The 22,735-nt window shown below is 44.1% G+C and overlaps 1 protein-coding gene and 2 non-coding genes across 3 annotated transcripts; 1 reads left to right on the forward strand and 2 right to left on the reverse strand.

Moving 5' to 3' along the window:
- Nucleotides 1–2,776: 2,776 nt before the first annotated feature.
- On the reverse strand, nt 2,777–2,883 carry LOC147919928 (small nucleolar RNA R71). The gene has a single exon (XR_015594324.1). It is a non-coding gene; the product is annotated as a small nucleolar RNA R71 (small nucleolar RNA).
- Nucleotides 2,884–18,020: 15,137 nt separating this feature from the next.
- LOC147919929 (uncharacterized) lies at nt 18,021–18,475 on the forward strand. Its single transcript, XM_087504172.1, has 2 exons — nt 18,021–18,161; nt 18,293–18,475. Exons 1-2 carry the CDS (start codon nt 18,021–18,023, stop codon nt 18,473–18,475), a joined length of 324 nt encoding a protein of 107 aa, XP_087360298.1.
- A 2,472-nt stretch (nt 18,476–20,947) lies between these two features.
- Nucleotides 20,948–21,054, reverse strand: LOC147919930 (small nucleolar RNA R71). The gene has a single exon (XR_015594181.1). It is a non-coding gene; the product is annotated as a small nucleolar RNA R71 (small nucleolar RNA).
- Nucleotides 21,055–22,735: the final 1,681 nt, after the last annotated feature.

Raw genomic sequence — 22,735 nt, forward strand, 5'->3', positions numbered from 1 at the left:
GCTACGGACAGCTCTCGGCCAGTTGCGGACAGCTCTCGGCCAGCTAGGAACAGCTCTCGGCCAGCTGAGAACAGCTCTCGGCCAGCTGCGGATAGCTCGCAGCTAACTGCGACCACCTCGACCAGCTCGACCAGCTCGACCAGCTGCCAATCAGCTCAACCCAGCTCGACCAGCTGGACAATTGATGTTCATATATTTTACCATGTTTTCCCTTAGTTTATTCACATCTTTTGCATCTTTTGCTAGCCATTTTCATCATTATTGTGTAGCTTTAGGACTAATCATGCATTAGAGTTTAGTTGCATTGCATTTGCATCTTTTCATGCATAAACAGGTGATTTTGGAGCTTAAGGAGCATGGAAACAATCCTGAGGAGAAGTGAAGCAATCTTGAAGGGAAAGCAAGAGAGTTAAGGCTGAAGAACCAAGGTCCAGAGTCCAACTCGACCAAGCACTCGACCGAGTGGGTAGATGGACTCGACCGAGTGGGTAGATGGACTCGACCGAGTGGAGTGTGCACGAGAGAAGCCAGCTCGACCATGGACTCGACCGAGCACTGGTCGAGTTGACCGAGCCGTTGACTACTTTGACTTTTTCTATTTTTAGGGCTTCCACCTCCTCACCTATATAAGGCCTTGTACCTGCAGCCACCAAAGTGTGCAACTTTTTAGATATTCCCTAAACCTAGTTTTTACCTTTTTTAGTTTTATTCCTTTTGCATTTTTATTTTTAAGATCTTGTACTTCCTAAAAAAGAAGACTAGATTCTTATATTTTGTTGGTTCTATAACTTTCAAGATATTGAGAATTTGAGTTTCATCCTTTCATCAATATTGAAGATCTTTGTTTAATCTTTCTAATAATGCAAGTTTCAATATTTTCTGGGTTTTTGACTTTGATCATCATGTATTGTTGTGAGTAGTTTCCTTAGGATCTTGAAGATGGGTTAGGATGGATTGATCTTGTGGTTTGTGTGACTTGGTCAAGCTTCATTGTTGTAGATCTCTTCTAGGGTAGATGATCTTAATGTTGATTCTATATCTGAGAGGGTAGAGTCTGATTTCAAGCTTCTTAGCATCACACCAATGTTTAGGAAGCATAGATAAGGCTAGATCTAGAGCTTACCATTAGGCTTGCTAAGAGATTAGAGGTCTTGTTTGGTTTGAGATGTATTGCTTAATGCCTGCTTGTGTAGATTCTTTACTGTGTGAGAACAAGTCTAGAATTGCATAGGTTTGATTGTTTCTTGACCATGAGAGTGGGAGAAACTTGTCTTAGATTAATATGTCTAGAGGTTAGCTCAAAGTTTGCTTGAGATTTGTTGACCAAGTTAGATAACCACAATGATTAGTCCATCCCATGAATCCATCCTCAGGACCTTCTTTGTTTATTGAAATCTTAGTCTTAATCTTGTTGCTTGCTTGTTGTTTGATTGGATTTAGCATTACTCTGTTTTTATTGCATTGCTCTGTTTCTGCGTCTAGTCTAGCTCGACCACCCACTCGACCTACACTCGGTCGAGTGCTGCTCGAGTTCATCCCCAGAACTCTGTGTCTATGATTTGTGTTTGTCTTGTTTCATTCCTGTTTCATTCCAGTTGCATACATTTAGTTTTCAGTTCAATACTTATCTTGCATTAGTTCATTAGTAGTAGTCTCTGTTTCTGTTCTTGCTTTATCACTGTTTCAATCATTCAGTTTCATTTGCATCTAGTTGTTAGTTCTTGTAGTTTATTTTCTGCATTTTACATTTTCTTCTTAGGATTGTTAGTGACAAACAATCTTTACATTTGTCTTAACTTAGATTCATATGAATATCTTAATTGTTCACAAACACTCATTTAGGATTGATACCTCTTGTACTGCAATAGCATAAGGGGAATTGAAACACCCATCCATCATTCCATTCATATCTCACCATTGCATACATCATCATTCACACCACAACATAAATCTTGTTTCAATTTGGCGCCGTTGCCCATTTGAGTGTGTTTTTGTGACATTTAGGATCCATATTAGTCTAAGATTAAGTTCTTTTATACGCTTGTGAGGTTGCTGTACTCGAATCTTCTGTTTCTGGGTTGAAGTTCCATTTCAGGTACCACTCGACCAGTCACTCGACCACCACTCGACCGAGTCGTGATCGAGCACCTGCTCGAGCCAGAAGCCGGATCTCTATAACCATCATTTTCCAGTCGACTTGACCTCCTACTTGAGCCTGTGCTCAGTCGCTTGCCTAGCAAAAATCGTTTGTGTCTGTTAATGCACACAAGGTCTAAAGGAAAGGACAATCTTCTTAGGCCTATTGACAACATCAACAACTAGACCAAGAGTTTAGGAGCTAAGCAAAGGAGAGTTGTTCAGCAACAACAAGAGGTTATAGTAGCTATGGATCACCAGGATCAGATTCAGAGACCAAGGAACATTGGTGCTGGAGATGCACCCAACACTCACAACCAAAGAGCTGGCATTGTGCCACCAACTGTTGCCAACAACAACTTTGAGATCAAGAGTGGATTGATCTCAATGATTCAGGCCAATAAATTCCATGGATTGCCTATGGAGGATCCACTATATCATCTTGATGAGTTTGACAGAATCTGTGGTCTTACCAAGATCAATGGAGTAAGTGAAGATGGTTTCAAGCTGAGGTTGTTCCCTTTCTCACTTGGGGACAAGGCTCATTTATGAAAAGACTCTCCCTACTGGTGCAATCACTACTTGGGATGCATGCAAGAAGGCTTTCTTGGCCAAGTTTTTCTCCAATGCTAGGACAGCAAGACTAAGGAATGAGATCTCTGGATTTGCTCAAAGGAGTAATGAAAGCTTTTGTGAAGCTTGGGAGAGATTCAAGGGATACCAAACTCAGTGTCCTCACCATGGTTTCAGTGTGGAGTCTTTGTTGAGCACATTGTATAGAGGAGTGCTTCCCAAGTTCAGAATGTTTCTTGACACAGCCTCCAATGGAAACTTCCTCAACAAGAATGTGGAAGAAGGCTGGGAGTTAGTAGAGAACCTTGCACAGTCTGATGGGAACTACAATGAAGACTATGACAGAACCATAAGGTCATCCTCAACTGATCAAGAAGACAAGTACAAGAAGGATCTGAAAATGGTGAATGAAAAGCTTGATAGGATCTTGCTAAGTCAGCAAAAGTCTATTCACTTTGTTAGTGAAGAGGAGCCTCCAGCTCAAGAAGGAGAGAATGAGTTTACTGAGTTATGCTATATGCAAAACCAAGGAGGTTTCAAGGGTTATAACCAAGGAGGGTTTAGGAACAATAATCTGTCCTATAGGAGCACAAATGTGGCCAACCCACAAGATCAAGTCTACCCTCCTCAACAGCCTCAACAGCACCAAAACTATGTACCCAAACAACAGCAACAGGTGTTCCAGCCCCAGTTGTGTCCCCCACCAGGGTTTCAGACTAACCAAGGCCAGGAACTAGACCTTAGAGCCATGGTACAACAGCTGTTGATTGGTCAAACACAAGGGAAGATAGAGGAAGCCAAACAGTTTGCTGAGCTAAACCAAAGGCTCACATCTCAATACAATGATCTGAATATGAAGTTTGAGGGTCTGAATTCCAGAGTCAAGTACATGGAGAGTAACATAGCCTCTTCTTCAGCTCCAAAACCCAACCAACTCCCTGGAAAAGCTGTCCAAAATCCAAGGGAGTTCACAGCCAAAGCCATTCAGGTTCATGAGGAAGAAGCCACTGAGGACAGTGCAGTTCAAGTTTGGGGGAATTCATTAGTTACTGAAGCCCCAAGTGATGTTTGTAACAAGCAATTGGAGCTCGCACCTGAGCTCGACCATGGACTCGAGCAGCCACTCGACCGAGTGCGTGCTCGAGTGGTCGATCGAGCTGGACAGTCTGAGGCTGACAAACCTGCCAAGTACATTCCTCCTGCCTACAAGCCTCCACTACCTTTCCCAGGATGTTTCAAAGCACAAAAGATTAAGGAGCTTAGGGAAATCATTGAGAGAAAGGAGATGATGGCTAGGCAACAAGAAGAAGAGAGGGTTTTAAAGGAAGAAGCTGTGGTTGAGGAAGTGTTGGCCATACAAGAGATCACCATTGCTTACCAAGAAGAAGAGAGAGGACCTGCCTTGGAACAGTATGATCCATATCCTCTCTACAAAGACTTTTTGCTTGACTTGTCAAAGAAGAAGGCTGAAGCTCAAGATGAGAAGGATCTTGAGGACCTTGGAGGAGTTATCATTCCAATCAAGCTTAAGGATCCTGGTCCATTTTATCTGCCTTGCACACTTAGCTATCTTCACTACAACCAATGCCTTTGTGATTTGGGAGCTTCAACAAGTGTCATGCCATATTCCATAGCTCAAAAGCTTAGGAGAACTGACTTCAAATCTACTAGACTCCATGTGTGCCTAGCTGATGGGACAAATAGAGAGGTAGTTGGGAGGTTAGAGAATGTCCCAATCAAGATAGGAAGAGCAAGGATCCACACTGACTTTGTGGTGATAGAGATGGACAAGGAGCCTGAAGATCCAATCTTACTAGGGAGGCCATTCTTAGCTACTGTTGGAGCAGTTATTGATGTCAAGGAAGGTCTTGTGACCTTGAACATTGCTGAAGATGTAGTTATGAAGTTCAATATCTACAATCCAACCAACCTTCCCACCATTGATGACCAGCCTTTTACTATCAAGGACAAAGGTGGTCAAGAAGGGTTAAGTGATAAGGCAACTCCAAAAGCTGAGCTCCCACTTCAAGAGGATTCTGTGGAAAAGCTTAAGAGGTCAGTTCAAGAGTTGACTATTATGGTTGAGGATCTTCAAGTAAAGCTGAACAAGAGGTCTTTGAGGAAAGCAAGACCAAGGCTCAAAATCAAGAAGAAATATGGTTTGTGTGCTAAGGGTGAGGTGATCAAGGATCAACTTCACAGTGACCAAGAGGTTCCAGGGAGGATTTCATCACCTCCTTGGTATCTAGATCAAGTCTAATAAGGAAATCAAAGTCAAGCTTAGTGACTTTAAAGAAGCTCACTAGGGAGGAAGTCCCTAAGGTATCCTTTGTAAATATGGTTTAATTTGTTAGTAGTTTTGATGTGTTTTCTTTTATGTTTTTGTTGGACAGGCTTTTTATTAAGAATGTAGTTGGGTAAGAAGAGATTTGGTCTTGGGCAAGAGGTTCGCAAGCCCACTCGACCAGGCCACGAGAAGTACTCGATCGAGCTGGGTAAGGATTAAGGCCCATTTGGTTTCCAAAGCCTCTAGGACGATCGAGTGGAGGGAGAAAAGGAAGAAAAATTTTGAAACTTCAAATTGGTCAAGGAGCTCGACCACGTGCTGGTCGAGTGTGGGGTCGAGTGGTAGCGAAAAAGCAGGTCAAAGATTCCCATTTCAAATTTGAATGGGATGGACGCTCCATCCTTGTCTCCTTGTCCCCTTAGCTTCTTTATATACTCCTAGCACGAGATCACACCTCTCACACTCTCTCATTTGCTCAAAATATCTAAATTCAAGCTTTAAAGTCTCTCTCAAGTTCATCTTTTGCTCAAAGCTTAGTTCTTTCTAGTTTTTGGGTCACTAACCTATTAACCTTAAGCTTTGAGTTTATTCCTCTCAGTTTTTGTTCAAAAATGTCCTCCAAGATCACTAAGAAGTCCAAGCAAGCAGCTGCAATCTCTAAGGGTCGTCATGATGTTGATTTAGAATCAAGAGAGGGTGCTGGAAGGTCCACTCGACGTCCCACTCGAGCATGTACTCGACCGAGTGGCCGTCCGAGTGATCGACCGAGCCAGCGTGCGAGTTCCAGAAACCCAGCTGTTGAGGAAGATCCTGAGAGAACTGAATCAGAGGAGGAAAGGGAGCCAACACTCAATGAGTTTATGAGGAGAGCAAGGGCCAAAGGAAAGAGGCCAGCTGTTGAGGTTGAACAAGAGGGGAGTGAAAGTGAGAGTGAGGAAGAAGAAAGTGAGGAAGAAGAACTAATGGATGATGGAGAAGCTGAGTCTTGTGGATTGTCAAAGAAGCAGCTTTATGATGCTTTCATGAGGATGGAGTTCTTGGGAACCAGATATCCACATAAGGAGACCATGGAGAAGCTTGCCATTGATGAAGATGTGGAGTGTCTCTTTGAGAAGAGCAGCCTTACCAAGTTCATGGGGCTTTATATGGAGGGGTATAGAGAGGAAAGCTGTGAGTTCCTAGCCACTGTCAAGCTGCACACATATGTGAGGAAGGATGCTGTAGTAGGAGCTGGTCACATTTCTTTCATAATCAAAGGAAAGAAGCATGAGCTCTCAATGAAGAAGCTGGCTGATGTGTTTGGTTTTGAGGTTGGGAGCAATAGGAGCTTGATGGTTCCAAGAGAAGAACTGTATGCTGTGTGGGAAACCATTGGAGATAACAAGCTCTACTCATCCTCCAACTCCAAGAGCTCAAGGATTAGGAGCCCAGTCTTGAGGTACTACCACAAAGCTCTTGCCAACACCTTCTTTGCTAGGAAGGAAACTGAAAACATCAATGAGGGAGAGCTAAAGATGATTGACTTGGCTCTCAATGGAGTTCTTCTTCAAGCAAGGAATGGAACCATCATCCTTGGTAGCACTATGGAGACTGATCTTGCAATGGTGCTGATAGACCATATGATATATTTGAGAAGTTGGGTAGGCAAGCTTGCGAACAAGGGTTCAAGAGGAGCACTTACCATTGGAGGCATCATTACTCCAATTCTTCAAGCTGCTAACATTCCACTTAGAGGAGAAGGGGTCTCACCAAGATGGATTGATTCCAGCTACCTAACCTCTACACTCATCCTAGCCAAGGAGATGCATCAAGGAAACCATATCTTTAACTTTGAGCTGCCAACAGTTGGGAAGAAACAAGTGATCCTACCAAACAAAGAGCTTACTACCATTCAAGAAGGAGCCAACATTGATTTTTGGCCAGCTAATGAGTACTTATTTGATGGAGTAGTACAGCCTAGAGTTGATGCAGCTGGAGATGTAGAAATGGGTGATGGAGAGGAGCAGTTCTACTTTGAGAACTATGAGCCCAATCCAAGGGATAGTAGAGGAGTGAGAGAGCATAGCAAGAGGTTGACATTGCTGCAAAAGTGGAACAAATGGCATGGGAAGAGGTTTGACAAGCTCAAGAAGAAGGTGACCAACATGGCTAAGTCCATTAGAGGCCTGAAGAAGGAAGTTGCTGACTTGAAGAGTGGAAACTCTTCACCAACTCCATCAAGCCCTTTGAGGAGGAGTGGCTCAACTAGAGCACTTTCAAGAGTTGCAAACCCTGTGGAACCAGCTAGGACTTCAATGTATGAGCCAAATCAGAGGAAGAGGAGCTCAAGTACCCGAGAACAACAGTTTTCGAGGCACTCGACCGGGTCACTCGAGCACCCACTCGACCGAGCACCTTGGAGACACTCGACCGAGTTCCAGCCTAGACCACCATTTGGCTTCCACCTCCAGCTGCTTATCCAGGCTATCCAGGTTACCCCCCCCATACCACCCCACTACTTTATGGATCCAGCACAATACCATCACTACCAGCAGTACCAGACTCGAGATATGGAGACTCGCGGTCCAGCTCGACCCCCCCACTCGGACATGCACTCGACCGAGTCACGGTCGATTGGCATTGTCGAGCTGCCCGAATCACCTTCCTCCAGTCACCAGCAGGACCCCAGCTACAACTTTGATAGTATGCAGGAGGATGTGGACAGCTTCTTCTCCAATCCTTGAGGTAACATTATCACCTTACCATTGTACATACCATAGCATTTCATATGTTGTGTTTTGTTTTAACTCTTGAATCCTCAAGCAAATTTCTTTCACACAAGGGACTGTGTGATTTAAGTTTGGGGGAGGGTTTGAGATAGAATTTGATGTTGTGTTTTGTTTTCTTATTTCAAATTTTTATCATCATCATGTTAGCACTTGCATAATCATCTAAGGCATAGGAAAACCATAAAAATTTGAAAATTTTTTGCAAAAATCTTTTAAAAAAAAGAGTGTTCATGTAGTTTGAATTGCATAATTAAGTATTTTGTTTATCATATAGAACTTTTTGCATTAGGGATCTATGATGAGTTTTTCCTTGTTAGCTTGCTTAATTCACTAGACTAGGATCAATGCCCAAGTTAATAGTACTTTGATGCTAGTTGAGTGGTTAGAAGCATAAGATTGAACCAAGCCTTGAATTCCTGAATTGCATTTGGTCTAAATTGAAGCATGTTGTGATTTGATGCCATTTCCTATCTATAAGAACCTAATATTGACTTTCAATTATCAATGTGTGCATTGCTTTAAACTCATGGATACCATATACATATTTGGATCATCTTCTTCCTTTTTACCACTCTTGTTGATCCAAGTAGCTGATTTCACTTTTAAATCAGTTTCCCTACCCCTAACCAAACCTTCTTTCAAGCCATGTTTATTCTTGTATGTGTAAGGCCTATTTTTGGGATTGAGCTTGGTAGAAAGTGTTAGGTTTGAACTGACAAGAGTAAAACCTTGTGTAGTTCTAGTTTGCATTTTTCAAACTAGATAGGACTAGGTGGTTCACTTGTTGGGTTTGGGACTTGGCTGTCATGAAAAGAAAAGAGGAAAAAGAGAAAGAAAAGGTTAGAGTCTTTAGGAGGGGAATGTGTTTAAGTAAATTTAAAGTCTAGTGAAAGAATGGGAAGAATAAGTTTATCTAAGATGGTTCTAGTTAAAGAAAAGAAAAGCAAGAAAAGTGAAGTTTAGCAAAAAGCTTATATGTCTTAAGAATAAGAAGAAAAGAGAACCATAGCAATAAAAAAAAAAAAAAAAAAAAAAAAAATCCCATTCCACTAGAAAGATCAATTAAGAAACCTCTCCTAAGATTTTAAAACCAAAAGAGAAAATGGTGAAAAAGAAGAAAAGAAGTTAAAGGGTAGCACTAGGATCATTTGGGTTTAGATTGATAGGATAAACACTTTGGGTACCTTTGGGTAGACAAGGCTTTATTCTTGTATGTGTCTAAGTGTTTTTACCTTTAGCATTCTTCTAAAGCTCAATCCATTTTTCTTTATGAGAGAACCTTGATATTGATAAGCCCTACTCTAAAAAGAGACCATCATTGTCTCTAAACCTTTTACTGCCAAGCCAAATGAGTTTAAGCATTGCATAGAATTGATTCATGTTCTTGATTAATGAATGTTAAAGGAAATGGTTGATTTGAATGCATGTGGATGTCTAAGGCTCAAATCAGTGAAGGTTGTGATATGCTTGTCTAAAGTCTTTAGGTATAGCTCATTCAACTTGCATCATAGTACTAGTAACTTGGACATTGATTCTAGATAGTCTATTTGCAAGCTTTAGGAGCTGAGATCCCACTTTCAAACCTCATCTACCTTCTTATGTCTTGTTTATTTGCTTGAGGGCAAGCAAAGACTAAGTTTGGGGGTGTTGATGTTCATATATTTTACCATGTTTTCCCTTAGTTTATTCACATCTTTTGCATCTTTTGCTAGCCATTTTCATCATTATTGTGTAGCTTTAGGACTAATCATGCATTAGAGTTTAGTTGCATTGCATTTGCATCTTTTCATGCATAAACAGGTGATTTTGGAGCTTAAGGAGCATGGAAACAATCCTGAGGAGAAGTGAAGCAATCTTGAAGGGAAAGCAAGAGAGTTAAGGCTGAAGAACCAAGGTCCAGAGTCCAACTCGACCAAGCACTCGACCGAGTGGGTAGATGGACTCGACCGAGTGGGTAGATGGACTCGACCGAGTGGAGTGTGCACGAGAGAAGCCAGCTCGACCATAGACTCGACCGAGCACTGGTCGAGTTGACCGAGCCGTTGACTACTTTGACTTTTTCTATTTTTAGGGCTTCCACCTCCTCACCTATATAAGGCCTTGTACCTGCAGCCACCAAAGTGTGCAACTTTTTAGATATTCCCTAAACCTAGTTTTTACCTTTTTTAGTTTTATTCCTTTTGCATTTTTATTTCTAAGATCTTGTACTTCCTAAAAAAGAAGACTAGATTCTTATATTTTGTTGGTTCTATAACTTTCAAGATATTGAGAATTTGAGTTTCATCCTTTCATCAATATTGAAGATCTTTGTTTAATCTTTCTAATAATGCAAGTTTCAATATTTTCTGGGTTTTTGACTTTGATCATCATGTATTGTTGTGAGTAGTTTCCTTAGGATCTTGAGGATGGGTTAGGATGGATTGATCTTGTGGTTTGTGTGACTTGGTCAAGCTTCATTGTTGTAGATCTCTTCTAGGGTAGATGATCTTAATGCTGATTCTATATCTGAGAGGGTAGAGTCTGATTTCAAGCTTCTTAGCATCACACCAATGTTTAGGAAGCATAGATAAGGCTAGATCTAGAGCTTACCATTAGGCTTGCTAAGAGATTAAAGGTCTTGTTTGGTTTGAGATGTATTGCTTAATGCCTGCTTGTGTAGATTCTTTACTGTGTGAGAACAAGTCTAGAATTGCATAGGTTTGATTGTTTCTTGACCATGAGAGTGGGAGAAACTTGTCTTAGATTAATATGTCTAGAGGTTAGCTCAAAGTTTGCTTGAGATTTGTTGACCAAGTTAGATAACCACAATGATTAGTCCATCCCATGAATCCATCCTCAGGACCTTCTTTGTTTATTGAAATCTTAGTCTTAATCCTGTTGCTTGCTTGTTGTTTGATTGGATTTAGCATTACTCTGTTTTTATTGCATTGCTCTGTTTCTGCGTCTAGTCTAGCTCGACCACCCACTCGACCTACACTCGGTCGAGTGCTGCTCGAGTTCATCCCCAGAACTCTGTGTCTATGATTTGTGTTTGTCTTGTTTCATTCCTGTTTCATTCCAGTTGCATACATTTAGTTTTCAGTTCAATACTTATCTTGCATTAGTTCATTAATAGTAGTCTCTGTTTCTGTTCTTGCTTTATCACTATTTCAATCATTCAGTTTCATTTGCATCTAGTTGTTAGTTCTTGTAGTTTATTTTCTGCATTTTACATTTTCTTCCTAGGATTGTTAGTGACAAACAATCTTTACATTTGTCTTAACTTAGATTCATATGCATATCTTAATTGTTCACAAACACTCATTTAGGATTGATACCTCTTGTACTGCAATAGCATAAGGGGAATTGAAACACCCATCCATCATTCCATTCATATCTCACCATTGCATACATCATCATTCACACCACAACATAAATCTTGTTTCAACAATGGTGGATAGTGTGCATGCCAGCTGCGGAGCTTGCGAGCGGTCTGGACGATGGGACGCGGTGACCGAACTAGTACGACCGAACGGACACAGCCAAACGTGTACCATCATCGCGGTCAGTATCCTATATATTGAGGGCGTGGCTCTCATTTCCAACACATCATCGGAAACAGAAAAACATAGTAAAAGTTGAGAGTTCAAGTATAAGATAGAGAAGAAGGTTCCGAGAAAAAGAGTGTTCGGCGATAAGGATTAAGGGTCGGAGGTACGGTACAGAACCGACCTTATTGTTCTGTGGAATGGGGTAGTTGCATCTGCATAAGCATTTATAATGCTTCGATTGGTCTTGTTTGTCGGAGCAAAGGGGGTGCGGCTCGGCCGTGATACGGCCAAACAGATGCGTATGCTACCTCCCTACCGACCAGCGTACCATCTGGGGCGTCCGAGTACGGACGGTTCGGACAGAGAAATGTAAACGCGGCTCGGCGGCTGGACGGGCATTTGTACAGATTCCTCGATACACTGTCCGAACTGATGTACCGGCCGCCGCCGCTGCTGGACGGGCATTTGTACAGATTCCTCGGTACACTCTCTACCAGCCGCCGCTGTACTGGACGGATATTAGTACCTAGCGTGCATTGCATGACACTGTACGGCTTAAGGGAAAGATATTGATGGCTACTTGGATTACAAGAAAGGAGAGTGATCGCGGGAAAAGAATTGTTTAGGCGCGAGACTCATGGCCGAGATGATGAGAGGTAGTGATATGGGTAGCTAGGATCGATTATACAACTTGTACTATCTTATTATGCAAACTCATAAATTGTATCGAATCCTTTGATTATTTAATACAACACTCGAATGTTTTGCTTTACTCTAAGTTATATCATGTAAACACTAAATATTGAATCACAGAATGCGCGAATGAACCTTGTTTAAAGAATGGACCGTATAATATGACTAAGTAGAGAGTAAGGGACAAGGGAACCTTACCGGCCATCATTTGGCCGGGGTCGGGGTCTTTCAAGTTGGTATCAGAGCATTCTTGGTTCTCAGACCGGTAGTACGGGTTTTGGGTATCACCACTCATCGGCTTAATGGGATCTCGCGGTAGTTGTTCGTACTATTATTGGTTTATTTTCTTAACCGTGACTAAAGTACATGAGTTTTGCAGATGGATAAGAGCAACAAGGAAAAGAAAAGGAAGGGCAAGGAAGTGGCCGATGAGACCGCTGAAGCCGCAGAGACATTAGTCAACGCGGAGGGAATGAACAAAGACACCCAGAATCCAGTCGGACCTGTGGCTGGAGAGAAACAACCGGATCATGATAAACCGGAGAGTAGTGGTGCTACGGACGTAAATGGGCAACCAAATGTCGTACCATCGTCCCATGAACAGTGGGAAACGATGAAGGCAATGATGGCACAGTTGGACGTGCTGACAAAGGTGTTGGTACCGGATCCTTTGGTACCAGCGGTGCGTACGGAGAACATCAAAGTTAGTCCTGGAAATTCTTCGAGAAAAAGAAGGGACTACTTGGATGCGTTGGAGCATATGTCGAGACTGAAGACAAAACATTTTCCGGGAAGTTTGGATCAAATCGTGGCTGACGAGTGGAGAGCTCGACTTGTAAGGAATTTTAATTCCACTCGATGCCCGGAGGAGTATCAAAAGGACATTGTTGTCCATTCCCTTGAAGAGGAAGCACATGACTGGTGGGTGACATTTGTGAAACGGAAAGGTGGACAAGTCACAACCTTTGCGGACTTTGAGAAGGAATTCATCAAGAAAATCTTTCCTCCGAAGGCTTGGGACCGAATGGAAAATGCGTACCTGAACTTGGTACAAGGGGATATGATGGTACGTGCATATGATGCTGAATTCTGTCGCCTCGGGCGCTTTCTGGGAAAGGAGATCGAGGATGAGAAAGCACAAGTCCGTCGCTTTATCCGCGGGTTACGGGTGGAAATCCGCAACCATTCCCTGAACGATGTCTTTAACTCGGTCGTTGAGGTAGTGGAAAGGGCGGCCATGATTGAAGTTGGGCTGGAGGAAGAGAAACAACTTAGACGTGAGAGGGTTTCTTCGCGTTCAACTAACCCAACCAAAACCACCGACCGAAAAAGGAAATGGGACAAGGTGGATAACGCAAGGTTCGACGCCAAGTATGGGGAGTGTAGTACTTGCGGAAAACAACACAGCGGTTCTTGCTGGAAGGCTGTGGGTGCATGTGGTCGTTGTGGAAGCAAGGACCATTCGATTCGGAACTGTCCGAGGATGGAAAATTGCGATGGCCCAAGGTCTTGTTATCTGTACGGAAAAGATGGACATTTTAATAGGGAATGTCCAAAGCTTGATGAGGGAAGACAAAACCTGTAATGCCCGCGATCCTGAATAGGATCGTAGGCCATGGCTTGGTCCGGGATGGAAGGGTGATCTCGGACAAGTCGGGGAAGAGCTACTTGTTAGCTCGGTCAAGGGGGAAAAACGAGCCAAGTATGGGACAAGTATTGGTCAGCTCCGGACAGCTACGGGCCAGCTCCGGACAGCTCTCGGCCAGCTCTGGACAGCTTGTGGCCAGCTGCGGTCAGCTCGGCCAGCTAGTGCCAGCTTGACCAGCTGCCAGGGAGCTCGACCCAGCTCGACCAGCTGGACGACAGTGGACAGTTCACTGGCCAGTTGAGAGCTCGGGACCGAAAGGGCACGGCCTAATGGCCATGGCCGAACGGGTACGATGAGCGTACATGAGCGAACAGGAGCGAATGAACGGATTCGTCCGAAGGGTGCCTTTTGGGGCCAAAACTGCAGCCCAGGACCCTATATAAAGGGGGCGCTCCTCTCATTCCAAGGACACGATCGGATACAGAAAAATACACCAAAAACTCGAGAGTACGAGTAAAGATCAGGAAGAAGGATCCGAAAGAATAAGAGTTCGGCGAGAAGGGTAATAAGGGTCGGAGGTACGGTTCAGTACCGTCCATATAGGCTCTGGGAATTGGGGTAGTGCATCAAACATAAGCATAAGTAATGCTTCGGATGGTCCGGTTGGTCGGAGGAAAGGGGGTGCGGCTCGGAAGTGGATCGGGAACCGCCAGGTTCACCGTGAAACAACCGAACTGATGCGCATGCTACCTCCCTACCGATCAGCGTACCATCCGGGGTGTCCGAGTACGGACTAATCGGGCGGAGAAAAGTAAACGCGGCTCGACGGTTGGACATGGATCGGTACAGACCCCCAGTACACTGTTCGAACTGATGCGCGGGATAACTCTCTACCGGCCGACCTCTGTACTGGACGATTATTAGTACCTAGCATGCATTGCATGACATGTACAGCGGAAAAGGGAATGTTATTGATGCCTACTTGGTTTCAGGAAAGGAGGGTGATCGCGGGAAAGGAAGTGCTTAGGCGCGGGACTCATGGCCGGGAAGATGAGTGGTGGTGGGAAGGGTAGATAGGATCGATTATACAGCTTGTACTAGCTTATTATGCAAACTCATAAGTTGTATCGAATCCTTTGATTACTTAATGAATATCGAATGTTTACTTACTCTAAGTATTATATCATAAGGATTATGTATGAATCACAGAATGTGCAAACGAACATTGTTTAAAGGAATGGACCCTAAAATATGACTAAGTAGTGTAATGGGACGGGAGAACCTCTCCGGCCATAGATGGCCGGAGATGGGGTCTTTCAGAACCACCAACGTGGGAACCGTGGAGAGGAATCTTTACCGCCACCACCAAAGAGACAAGCTGTTGCACCACGCGTGTACGAGCTGTCGGAGGAAACTGCTGCTGGGAATTTCAGGGTGATTACTGGTATGTTATGACAACCTTTTTTAGTTCAATTCGTGCAATACATAGCATAATAATGCATATGAAAGGGAGATATGGGTACTTAGCATTCTAGAGACAATAAGTATAGGTGGTGTGGAAACGCACACCTTGTTTGATTTGGGGGCCACACACCGGATATGAATTGGTCCGAGCAACCGGCGGGCAGGTGATGTACCTATACGGTGTGGTTTGCGGAATCTCGGTTATCATCAATGATGTCGATATGCCTACTGACCTGATTATTGTTCCACTCATGAAACACGATGTTATCTTGTGGATGGACTGGTTGGGAAAATACAAGGCTCACATTGACTGTCACTAAGGGCGAGTAAATTTTGAAAGAAAGGATGGGACGTTGAGATTCCAGGGAATAAGATCAACTTCAGGAAGTTTGATTATCTCAACAATCCAGGCGGAAAGGATGCTGGAGAAAGGTTGTGAGGCATACTTAGCCACAATCACAACAAAGGAAGTTGGGGAAAAGGCGGAATTGGAAGATATTCCAATAGCCAACGAATTTACCGATGTGTTTGAAGTGGTACGGGGAGTGCCGCCAGATAGGTCAGATCTGTTCACCATCGAGCTAGAACCGGGGAAGACCCCTATATCTAAAGCGTCTTACCGGATGGCACCGGTAGAAATGGCGGAGTTAAAGAAACAATTGGGGGAATTGTTGGAGAAAGGATTTATCAGACCAAGTATTTCACCATGGGGTGCACCGGTCTTGTTTGTGAAGAAAAAGGATGGTAGCTTCAGACTATGCATCGATTACTAGGGGCTGAATAGGGTTACGGTGAAGAATAAGTACCCATTACCCCGGATAGACGAGTTGTTGGAAAATCTCTGAGGTGCAAAGTGGTTCTCGAAGATAGACTTAGCCTTGCGTTACCATCAAATTCCGATAGATCAAGCGGACTTTCGGAAAACGGCTTTCCGAACAAGGTACAACCACTTTGAGTTTGTGGTCATGCCGTTCAGACTGAGCAATGCACCGGCAGCCTTCATGAAGATGATGAACGGTGTGTTCCAAGAATTCTTGGATGAGTTTGTCATCATCTTCATCAATGACATACTAGTTTACTCGAAGGATTGGGAAACCCATCAAAATCACTTGAGGGCAGTCCTGGAGCGGTTAAGGGAGCAAAAGCTTTTCGCAAAATTAAGCAAATGCTTGTTTTGGCAAAAGAGTGTCGGATTCCTTGGAGATATTGTTTCGGACCAAGGAGTGTTCGTGGATCCGGAGAAGCTTAAATCGATAAAGGACTGGCCACGTCCGAAGAAAGCCACCAAAATAAGGAGCTTTCTCGGGTTTGCTGGATATTACCAAAGGTTTGTCAAAGGCTTTGCGAGTATGTCTCAGCCAATGACACGGATGACGGGAAAGGACACTAAGTTCCAATGGTTGGAAGAATGCGAGAAAATTTTCTTGGAGTTAAAGGTATTGCTCACGAGTGCTCCGGTACTGGTGCTGCCGGAGGCGGACAAGCCGTACGTGGTGTACACTGATGCCTCTATAACGTGGCTAGGCTGTGTGCTGATGGAAAAGGGTAGTTTAATCGCAAATTCTTAAAGGCAATTGCGTAAGCACGAGGGGAATTACCCAACGCACGACCTAGAAATTGTCGTCGTGGTGTTCGCGTTGAAGATTTGGCGTTCATACCTCTATGGAGCCAAAGTTCAAATCTTCAACGAACACAAGAGTCTAAAGTACATATTCACCTAGCCGGAGTTAAATCTAAGGCAAAGGAGAGGGATGGAGTTTGTCGCGGACTATGACTTAGACATTGCGTATCACCCGGGTAAGGCAAATCAAGTCGCAGATGCCTTAAGTAGGAGACGCTGCGATGTGGAAGCTGAGAAAAATCAAGAAGCATTGGTTTACATGATGGGGACCTTGCATTTAAATGCATTGCCTAAGGAGTTTAAGCCACTAGGCCTGGGAGCGGCCGATCAAGCGGATCTACTTAGTAGAATTCGATTGGCTGAAGAAAAAGACGAGGAACTTAAGAGTTGGGCGGAGAATAATAAGACGAAGTTCCAGACATCTAACAATGGTACCATTGTGGTGAATGGACGAGTATGTGTGCCGCAAAATAAGGAGATAAGGGAGGAAATTCTAAAGGAAGCACACCAGTCTAAGTTCCCGATCCACCCTGGTTCGACCAAGATGTATCGCGATCTAAAAAGATACTATCATTGGAAGGGAATAAAAAGAGTTGTGGCCGCGTGGGCTGTCAAGTGTAAAACCTGTCAACTCGTGAAGGCCGAGCATCAAGTGCCGAGCGGACTAGTCCAAAGTTTACCCATGCCAGAATGGAAATGGGATCAGGTGACGATGGACTTTGTGACCCGATTGCCTATGAGTATGCTTAAGCATGATGCGGTTTTGGTAGTGGTGGACAGATTGACCAAATATGCACACTTCATCGTAATCATGGAAACAGATGGAGCCTAGGTAATTGCGGTCAGGTACATCGAGGAGATCGTCCGTTTTCACGGAGTGCCGGTGAGCATTTTCTCGGACCGTGATACGCGGTTCACTTCACATTTCTGGAAAGTTTTTTAAAAGGCGTTGGGAACAAGGGTGAACCTAAGTACGGCCTACCACCCACAAACTGATGGGCAGTCCGAGAGAACAATTCAGACACTCGAGGACATGTTGCGAGCTTGTGTACTGGATTGGGGAGGAAGCTGGGAAAATTACTTGAACTTGGTGGAATTCGCATACAACAATAGCTACCAAGCTAGTATTGGAATGTCGCCTTATGAAGCGCTTTATGGCCGGGCATGACAAACGCCGTTGTGTTGGGCGCCGGTTGGGGAACGAATGTTATTCGAACCCGAGATTGTGGACGAGACGGCCAAAAAGTTGAAGTGCTTGAAAATCAAGTTTAAGGAAGCCCAAAACCGACAGAAAAGTTATGGGGACAAGCGTCGGAAGGAGTTGTAGTTTGAAGTGGGCGACTTAGTATACCTTAAGGCGATGACATATAAGGGAAAAGGGCGATTTACCAAAAGGAAAAAGTTGAGCCCAAGGTACGTTGGCCCGTACAAGGTGATCGAAGGGGTAGGCGCGGTGGCATACAAACTGGAGTTACCACCGAAGCTAGACGCCTTTCATAAGGTTTTTCATGTATCACAATTAATGAAATGCCTAAGTGAGGAGGACGAAGTAGGCGAGGACGTACCACCCGAGTTGCATGAAAACTTGACGGTGGAAGCCAGCCTATTCGAATCATTGATGGAATGGTAAAGGGAATACGCAGGAAAAGGATTAACATGGTGAAGATCTTATGGAACTGCGGTGGACACGAAGAAGCTACTTGGGAGACTGAAAACAAGATGAAGGCTGATTATCCTAAGTGGTTTAAGGAGATGAGTGAAGATCAACTTGATCTGGATTCGGGGACGAATCCCTTTCAAGGGGGAGACTTGTAACACCCGCAATCCTGAATAGGATCGTAGGTCGTGGCTTGGTCCGAGATGGTGGGAAGATCTCGGACAAGTAGGGAAAGAGCTACTCGTTAGCTCGGGCAATGAGGAATCAAGCCAAGTATGGTAAAAAGATCGGTTATGTTCTCGGCCAGCTGTGGACAGCTCTCTGCCAGCTGCGGATAGCTCTCGGCCAGCTGCGGACAGCTCTCAGCCAGCTGTGGATAGCTCCCGGCCAGCTGCGACAAGCTCGACCAGCTGCCGGTCAGCTCAACCCAGCTTGGCCAGCTCGCAATCGGTCAGGACGATGGGACGTGGTTATCGAACTGGTACGACCGAACGGACACGGCCGAACGTGTACGACCGAACATTCTTGTTGGATAGGTGTTTTTTGGGGCCAAAACCGCGTCCAATATCCTATATATAGAGGGTTCAAGTATAAGATAGAGAAGAAGATAGAAAACAGAAAAACATAGTAAAACTCGAGAGTTCGAGTATAAGATAGAGAAGAAGGTTCCGAGAGAAAGAGTGTTCGGCGATAAGGCTTAAGGGCCGGAGGTACGGTAAAGAACCGAAGATCCACCCGAGGAGTAACCCGACTTCACCCTCGTGTACCCCATTGAGTAGACCATCGGGCAGGTGTGGGAAGCTAGGTCAAAAGGGTTTCTATATATAAACCCCCTCCTCTCCTAGCTCGCAAGGGAGCACGCCGCAGACCCTCAAACCAGAGAGCGAGAGCTTCTGTGAGAGAACTGAGCGACTCAAACATTTTCCTTTTCGTTTTGCATTTTTATTGCATAGTTTTTATAGTTTTCTTAGATTTCGATCTTGTACTCTTTATACTCTATTCTATCTTTTAATAAAATGCAAGTTCATTCATTTTCGTTATTTTGTTCCTTGTTATCATGTCCGAGTAGTGTAGTAAAGTTTCTAGGGATGGGATAGATCATTTTGTGTTCTTGATCGGTTAGGATACCTTAGTTTGATTGTAAATGATTGATAGATTTGCTTCTAGGTTGGTGGTCTTAATGCTGTCAACAGACCGAGAGGTTGAGATTAGATCTAGGGCGTTTCAGCGACCGAGAGGTGTAGACGAGATGCGTGAATTAGCCAATGCTAGAGGTTTACTTGACACTGAGTAAGGGATTAGATGAGTTTGAGTTTACTGACAATAATGAATCGTTCTTAATGCCTGTTTGTTCGTATTGCTAGTGCGAGAGTGTGGTAACTGATCAAGGTTGATTGTTGCTAGTGCGAGAGTGTGGTGAAAAGGTTTTAGAGATTCATTATATAAGAAATAATTGCTTGAGGCATGTAAGGCATTTGTACTGGTCTAGAATACTTAGGATTCGATTACCCCATCCTTAGGAGCTTTCGTATTTTATTTGTTTACGTTTTCTTTACTTACTTGACCACTTACCCGATCAGGTACACGATAACCTGCATCGAGTAATACCTCGAGTTGTTCATATCTCATTTGCTTACTCGATCACCCCACTCAATCTTGTACTCGACTGCTTGCATCGAGTGCTTAGGTCGTGTGGTTTCTATGTTTAGATTCCTTTCTTTTATTTATTTTAGGACTGTTAGAACAAAAACTCTATCTGCTTGGCTTAACTTGTATTGTCCTGATTATATCCTTCCTCCTAGCAATAGACAACCATTTGGATTGATAACCCTTTGTACTACAACTGCATAGGGAATTGATACCCAGGGTGAAAAACCCTACTATCAATTTGGCGCTGTTGCCATTTGGTTGATTTCATTTTGCTACATTTAGGATTTCAGCACTTGCTAGATCAAGTTCTTTTGTTTATAGTTGGTTCAGATATTGACTTATTTGCTTTCGCATCGTTTGTTTTGAATCTCAGGTACAACCCAAGCACCCACCCGACCCGTCAATCGATCACCTGGATCGAGTTGATCCTCGTGTACACACTTGGACACCTACCTGTGCATGCAAACATGATCCAGAGGTAGCCAGAACCTGAGTCCTTTCATCGACAACATCGACAGACCTAGGCTCCTCAGACAACAACAAGTTCAACCAGAACCAGCAATCATTGAGGAGACGTTGAATAATCAGAACGGTCCACCAGCTCCTCAAGCAAGGACCAATATCGGAACAGGAGATGCACCAACTACTCATACTCAAAGGAATGGCATTGTGTATGAGTAGTTGGACCAATATCGGAGCAGAAGATCAAGAGTAGTCTCATCCAGATGATACAGAGTAATAAGTTTCATGGATTGCCAATGGAGGACCCATTGGATCATCTGGATGAATTTGATAGGCTCTGTAGCCTCACTAAGATCAATGGAGTCAGTGAAGATGGATTCAAGCTCAGGCATTTCCCATTCTCTTTGGGAGACAAAGCACACATCTGGGAGAAATCGCTCCCTACGGAGTCCATCACCACTTGGGAAGCGTGTAAGAAGGCATTCCTGGCCAAATTCTTCTCCAACTCCAGAACCGCAAGGCTGAGAAATGACATTTCCGGCTTTGTTCAGAAGAACAATGAAACGTTCAGTGAAGCTTGGGAACGTTTCAAGGGATACACTTCCCGGTGTCCACATCACGGCTTCAGCAATGCTTCATTGCTGAGCACATTTTACAGAGGAGTGGTCCCCAAGATACGGATGTTGCTGGACACCACAAGTCATGGTAACTTCCTCAACACGAATGTGGATGAAGGATGGGACCTAGTGGAGAACTTGGCACAATCCGATGGCAACTACAATGAGGAATATGATCGGTCTGTGCGATCTACAGGAAAGGAAGATGCCAAGTACAAGAGGGACATGAAATCCCTCAATGACAAGCTCGACAAGCTCCTCAACCAGCAGCAGCATGTTCATGCCCTATCAGAGGAAGAGCGGTTTCTACAACTAGATGGGGAGACTATACTGATAGAGGATGTTAACTACATCAACAACAAGGAGGTTACAACAGAGGGTACAACAACTTCAAGCCGAATCCGAATCTGTCTTATCGGAACCCGAATATTGCCAATCCTCAGGACCAAACTTACCCATCTGCAGTTCAAGGGAACTCGGTCCAACAGAAGCCTTTTGTCCAGTACAACCAAGGCTATGCACCTAAGCAGCAGTATTCTGGAACCTACAACCAACCACCTGGATTCCAACAACAACAAGGTCCACAGAACCAATCACAAGAAGCCGAGTTGCGCGGTCTCATTCAGCAAATGATTCTGAATCAGGCTACAACATCTATGGACCTCGCGAAACGGTTCGCAAAGATGAGCAACAAGATCGACTCAGGATACAATGATCTGAATGCCAAGTACGAATCACTCAACACTAAGGTTAGATACCTGGAAGGCTACCACAACAACCAACCAGCTCAAAAGATTAACCAACTCCCAGGTAAGGCTGTTCAAAACCCCAAAGATTATGCCACTGCTCAAGCCATCTTCCTTGATGATGACTATGAGGACTACCTCACTGGGGACAATGACGATCAAGATGGGGAGGATGTGGAACACCCAATGAAAAATGAGGCCAAGTACTATATATCCGAGTATGAACCCGAGTCTTCACTCGAGGAGACTAATCGAGTTTATGATCGAGCACTGGTTCGAGAATCAAAAACTGAAGAACAACCCGAAGTGGAACCCGATGACCTACACGATGGTGGTGATCGGATTATGCATCGAGTAGATGTTGAGAAGCGAGATCAGCTTCAACCACCTGCAACAGCAGAAGGGGAGTTAGAGGAGAGATTCAATGCTGCACTTGACATCCAGCTGGATGCGCTTGCAGAGCGAATGGCTAAGCGTAAAGCTCCACCACCTAAACTTTTGCCACCACACGAGCTTCAGGTGGAAATTGCCAAGGAGGCAGCTCGATTGGAGGATGAGGTTAAGGAAGCTGTCAAGGAAATTGGGTTTGAGATTCTCAAAAGGGGAGTGTGCCTGGATCATGAGCTGCGAATTGAGGAAAAACTGGGAGATCCTGGCTCTTTCACCTTGCCGTGTTCGATAGGACTTCGGATCTTCGGATCTTCAAGAACTGTTTGTGCGACCTTGGAGATTTAGTTAGCATTATGCCGCTGTCAGTTGCCAACAAGATGGGATTCACTGATTTTAAACCAAGTAATCTGTATTTGGTTCTGGCTGACAGAACAATGAGGCATCTGATTGGAATCCTGGAAAATCTGCCTCTTCGGATTGGAAGAGTGGAAGTGCCTACCGACTTCATGATCCTAGATATGGACAAGGAACCAGATTATCCACTGATTCTGAG

The sequence above is a fragment of the Camelina sativa genome, chromosome 20 (genome assembly GCF_030686135.1).
Source record: "Camelina sativa cultivar CO46 ecotype springtype chromosome 20, ASM3068613v1".
NCBI classification, from domain to species: Eukaryota; Viridiplantae; Streptophyta; class Magnoliopsida; order Brassicales; family Brassicaceae; genus Camelina; species Camelina sativa.

Excerpts from the sequence above, each read along its gene's own strand:
- LOC147919929 (XM_087504172.1), top strand. The coding sequence starts at position 18,021 with ATGACATATAAGGGAAAAGGGCGATTTACCAAAAGGAAAAAGTTGAGC. Across the intron at positions 18,162-18,292 it reads AGCTAGACGCCTTTCATAAG|GGAATACGCAGGAAAAGGAT; the intron begins GTTTTTCATGTA and ends GGAATGGTAAAG.